Genomic DNA, 4,815 nt, shown 5'->3' with positions numbered 1-4,815 from the left:
TTTGATTTATACACTAAAACCAGAGCCTTGACTATAATGTCATGGTATTGATACCACACACTCATGAAGAACCTTGCTAAGCAAAGCCACCCTAACCTTTCAGCTGCATCCCCTGCCTTTGTCTGCCAAAGTGGCAGAGTTCAGGCCATGAAGCTGCCATTAGGTACATGTACTCTCTTCCCCAGGGATGACATCCCCAATTATGAATCATCCAGTTCAGGACAGGGACCCTTTCCAAGTCCCCTGCTGGAGTCTGAGCCTTCAGTGAAAGGGGGTGCAGCACCCTTGGACCAACACTGCCCAAGGGATATCTGTGCTGGGGCAGTACAAAGCTCCACTGGAGAGCCCAAGCTGGGCCAGCACCAGCTGGGACACACTAGTTGCTGGTGCTGGCTGTGCTCAGGAAGCTGCTGGCACATGGCATCCCACCACCACACGTGCTGCCCAGTGCCCAAGGTGAGCACATGTCCCATTTGTTACAGCCTCAATGTGCAGTGCATTAACCACCACACAATTTCTTGGACTTCCCATTTACATGTATTTTCCTCCAGATGTGCGTGGGGATGTACAGCTCACCCCACCAGCCTTCACCCTCCCTCAGGTGAGGATTCTTGCCAAGGTGTGGGGCATGACCTTGGCAGGGCTGTGGGACCAGTGCTGCCAGCAAAGCCTTGTGCTGTGCCGCACAGTCTGCAGCCCAGACCGGGCAGGGAGGCCAAGAAGCCAGGGACTGCAGGAGAGAGCTAAGCCCGTGTATTTCACAGCCCTCCTGTGTGCAGAGCCATTGGTTCACTACGGAGCGTTTCTCAGTGACCCTCGCGGGCTTCAGGCAGGCAGGGAAGAACCACTCAGCCCATGGGCATGGCCGGCAGTGCCTACACTCCGTAGGTGCCCCGCGGGGGGATGAGCCCAGCAGCCACCACACGCCTTTCATTCATTAGGAAGTTGAAGGTTGCACATGCATTCGCCTGTGAATAGAAAAGGGAGTGAGTGAAGCTCCGGCCCTCAGAAAGGAGACTCGGCCCTTCCCCACACGGCACATGACCCCCTCCCTTTCAATGGGGTGCTGCCTGGGCTCACCCTTACCGTGTCCTGCACCTCCACAGCAATCCCGCACTCCCGCATCTGCTTCAGCGTGGCGGGGTGGAGCCGCTCCACCCTGTCCCCTGTGCCCAGCACCAGGATCTCTGCAACCAGGGCAAGAGAAGGGTGGGCAGGGCAGCACCGGAGCTGCCTCGGCCCAGACCTGGCCCTGCCGCAGGTACCGAGGCTCCCGCACGGCCACCTCGACAGGAGCCCGAAGGGGGCAGCCCGCGCCCCGCGTACCTATCCGGGGCTCCAGCAGCCGGAACAGCGACAGACTCTCGAGCGAGATGTCCCGGTGGGAGCCAACCTGCGGGGACACGGCGGGCGCTCAGGGGCGCTGCCCCGGCGCTCGGGGCGACCGGCAGCGCCCGCCCCCCGCCCGGCACTCACGTTCCACTGGAGGATGCTGCGGGGCAGGACGGCGCAGGGCCCCACCACCAAGTCTCCGCTGATGGTGAAGCCGCGGGTGCTGTAGCTCTCGATGAACATGATGTTCGGGGACTCCGGCTCCAGCACCATCACCCGCGTCCGCTGGTATAGCTCATCATCCGCCGGAGTGAGTCGGTGACCCCGGCACGGCGCTCTGCGGGGAGAGTGAGCAGCTGGGACACGTGAGATCCACGGACACCTCCCGAACACCCTACGGCATCTACAGGCGCTCCCCGCGGTCGCAGGGCAGCCCGGTGCCGGTCGCACGGTGCCGGTACCTGGCCGCCGCCCGCCCGACCGCCGGTACGAGCCGCCGCAGCGCCGCCATGGCCGCGACACCGCCGGAACCGCCGCGCGGCCCCGCCCCCGCCGCTACCGCCCCCCGGCGGCCGGGGTCGGGACAGCGCCACCGGGGGAGCGGGACCGGACCGGGGCTCCCGGGGAGCCCTCGGGGTGCCCCGCCCGGGGTCCTGAGGGACGGGAGGGCAGCGACACTCACACACCCGCTGCCTCCGCGCCCGGGCGCGTCCGACCCGCAGAGCCCAGGTGGGCGCCGGAGCGAAACTGAAAGCGGCCGGTGGCAGGGCGGGAGCGGCACGGCGGGAGCGGGGTGTCCCGCTGGAGCCTCCCCGACTCCGCCGCCCCGACCCCGCCGCCGGGAGGGGCTGTGGACCGGCCCGGGCTGCTATGCCGAAGGCTGCGGGGCCGGAGGTGAGAGGGGAGCGGGCGGCTCCCCGGGAGGGAGGGAGCGGGCCCGGGTCTCGGCTGCGCTCCTGGCCCGGCCCCGCCGGTGCCCCAGGGCTGCCCAGGCTCGGCACGGCGCCCCGGGTCCCCGTGTGCCCCACTGCGGGCGGCTGTTGCCAGTCGGGGCTGGACCCCCGGAGCCACCGCCGGAACCTCCAGCTGCACCCTCAGCCCTCCTCCTGCCGCGCCCGGTGAGGCCGGCAGCACTGCGGGCTCAGAGCGCCGTGGGACAGGGACCCGCGCCCCCACCCGTGTCACCCACCCGGGGCCAGCCGTAGCCTGACGTTCGGGGGCCACCAGGAAGCTCCCCAGCAGTGGCGGCGGAGCATTTCCCGCCACCGTGCCGTGCTGGAGGCATCAGGAATTCCCACAGCCGGCAGCCTTGGCCGGCGCAGGGTCTCAGGGATCCCCGGGCAACAGCGCGGAGCTCCCCGTGGGGCCGGTGGGGTTCCCCACGCGGTTTGAATTCCCCCGTGGTGTTGCCGAGGGCTCCTCGCCGGGGCGGAGGGCTGGAGGCGCCGGCGGCGGCGGGGCCGGACCGGGCCGTGCCGCCTCTGGGCGCAGGTGCCGGGGCAGGTGCCCTCCCTCGGGGCCGGCTCGTGTTTCCGGGCTCCGTCGGGGGCCGATGGGCTGGCACCAGTTGCTCCAGCCCCACCGGGGCTTTGTTCGGAGCCGTTTCCTTTTGGCTCGGCTGTGCCGCCCTCCCATTGGCACCCGGCCCGCGGCGCGGGGGGAGCCGGCAGCACAACCCCGGTCTCTGCCGGCACCCCCGATCACAACGGCCCGGCAGTGGCTCCCACGCATCTCCTCCGCCCCGCTCCCCGCCGGTAAGTCGCCCTCTCCCCTCTTGGCCCACCGACTGCCTCAGGGTCGGGGTGGCATGGCCGTGGTGCCTGTGCCCATCGCTCCGCGGCGCCAGCGCGGGCAACGGAATCCCAAAAGCAGCTGTCCCCGCTGTGCCCAGCTGCGCTGGGGTTTCGTTACCCGCGCTCCCGCCACCGCCTCGCCCCGCACCGAGCCTCGTGTCCCACTGCAACCCCTCCCGGGGCTGGGGCAGCGCCTGGGGCCACACTGGAAGAAGGGTGGTGTCAGGATGGAGGATCACCGGTGTCCAGCCTCGTGGCTCAGCTCCTGCACCGAGCTAGGAGGCTCTTCTTTCATATGCCCCAAACAGCTAAAAATAGGATCTGGCTTCCTGGGAGAGTATGGGGAGCATGGCTCCCTGGCCACAGGGTGGATGTGGTCCCCTGCACCACGGTGGTGCAGGCTATGTGGTACTGCCAAACTTCCTGCCCATGCCGGCCCTCGCAGCACCCCAGTGCCTGCAGGGGTGGGCAGGATCCAGCCCCTGGAGAGAGATGGCTTTGGAATGACACGATCACTCCCGCTGAGCCAGCAGCCAGAGAGCCATCGGGGATGTCGTGTCTTTCCAAAGCTCTTTCGGCGCCTCCGAGAGCCCTCCCCAGGCCACTGCGCTGCCAGGGCCCACGTGGGCAGCCTGCAGGGACGTGGACGGATCCAGCCTGGACCCACCTTGAGTAGTGACAAAAGGTGCAGCAAGTCCCTCTGGCCAGGCAGGGGTTCTGGGCAGCTCCTGCCCTGCGGACAGTCAGCAGTTGGTCTGGTGTGAGCAGCAATTCTCAGATCACCTCTTGGCTGTGGGTGGTGCAGGGAGCACCCCACCAAGGCACGGCTGGGGGACATGTTCTCACTCCAGCCCTGGGGCTGCAGATTCTCACTGCCTGTGGGCTGCAGCCCTGGGGCTCCACAGCTGCCTGAGGAGCCCCAAAGTCAGTTGTTGCATTCCTGGAAGAGCCCATGCAGCAGGATCTGCCCTCGCCTTGCTCCCCCCCCTTTTCCCCCATGCACACAAGCCCTGGAGGAACCGGTTTGGGCCCTGCGGGCAGAGCTCCTTCCTTTCCCCCCACCCCCCCCATCTGCCTTAACGGGGAGGGCAGGAAGGGCACGGTAGAAAGGGACGTCCCTAGCTCTGTGTTGTGGTGGGGTTTGGTGCTTCCTGCTCCCTGTCAATCAGGCTTGGTGCCCTGGGGCTGGGGGTGTGCTGGGCCCTTGCCCTGTCCCCAGTTCAGCAGCCACTTGTCAGGGAGCTGGCCAGCAGTGTGAGCTTTCTGTCAGATCCGTGCTCGAACCGTTGCTGTGGAGCAGCTCAGCTCTGCAGATGTAATCAAGACCACGATGGCGTGATCTAATCGCTTCCACTTCCTTCTTCCTGGGGCTGATAAGCGGGACACTGCTCATGTGCTGGACAGGAGAGCAGCCCACTGGGACAGGCATGGAGAACATTGCAGGGTGTGCACCTGCAGCTGCTCATCGCTGTGCCATGCCAGGCACATGGCGGCTGCTGCGGTTCCTCAGCCATTGTGTCAGAGTCCAGCCAAGCCCTGGGGCTCATGGTGGACAGGCTGGACTGGCCAGCCAGGGTCTGCCAAGTGACACCATGCCCACAGCTGTGGCCTGCCTCACACACTCCAGCCCATCCAAAGCTCCCTTCCCACCACAGTTCAGGGTGGTGGGCCATGCCCACGGCTGCGCTGC

At 66.9% G+C, this 4,815-nt stretch overlaps 1 protein-coding gene across 1 annotated transcript; it reads right to left on the bottom strand.

Annotated features, from left to right (window-relative positions):
* Window positions 1-514: 514 nt before the first annotated feature.
* On the bottom strand, window positions 515-1,864 carry NDUFAF3 (NADH:ubiquinone oxidoreductase complex assembly factor 3). Its single transcript, XM_021531102.4, has 5 exons — window positions 1,794-1,864; window positions 1,477-1,669; window positions 1,327-1,393; window positions 1,087-1,187; window positions 515-968 (listed from the first exon to the last, which is right to left on the bottom strand). Exons 1-5 carry the CDS (start codon window positions 1,841-1,843, stop codon window positions 876-878), a joined length of 504 nt encoding a protein of 167 aa, XP_021386777.2. The 5' UTR covers window positions 1,844-1,864; the 3' UTR covers window positions 515-875.
* Window positions 1,865-4,815: the final 2,951 nt, after the last annotated feature.

Source organism: Lonchura striata, chromosome 12, assembly GCF_050655825.1.
Source record: "Lonchura striata isolate lonStrDom1 chromosome 12, ASM5065582v1, whole genome shotgun sequence".
Lineage (NCBI taxonomy): Eukaryota > Metazoa > Chordata > Aves > Passeriformes > Estrildidae > Lonchura > Lonchura striata.
This window is presented reverse-complemented; position numbering and strand designations above follow the sequence as displayed.

Bases quoted from the DNA above. Each gene is read 5' to 3' on its own strand.
- NDUFAF3 (XM_021531102.4), bottom strand. From the start codon at position 1,843: ATGGCGGCGCTGCGGCGGCTCGTACCGGCGGTCGGGCGGGCGGCGGCC. The intron at 1,670-1,793 runs GTACCGGCACCG...CTCTCCCCGCAG, and splicing joins GTCGGGCGGGCGGCGGCCAG to AGCGCCGTGCCGGGGTCACC. The intron at 1,394-1,476 runs GTGAGTGCCGGG...GTGTCCCCGCAG, and splicing joins GCAGCATCCTCCAGTGGAAC to GTTGGCTCCCACCGGGACAT.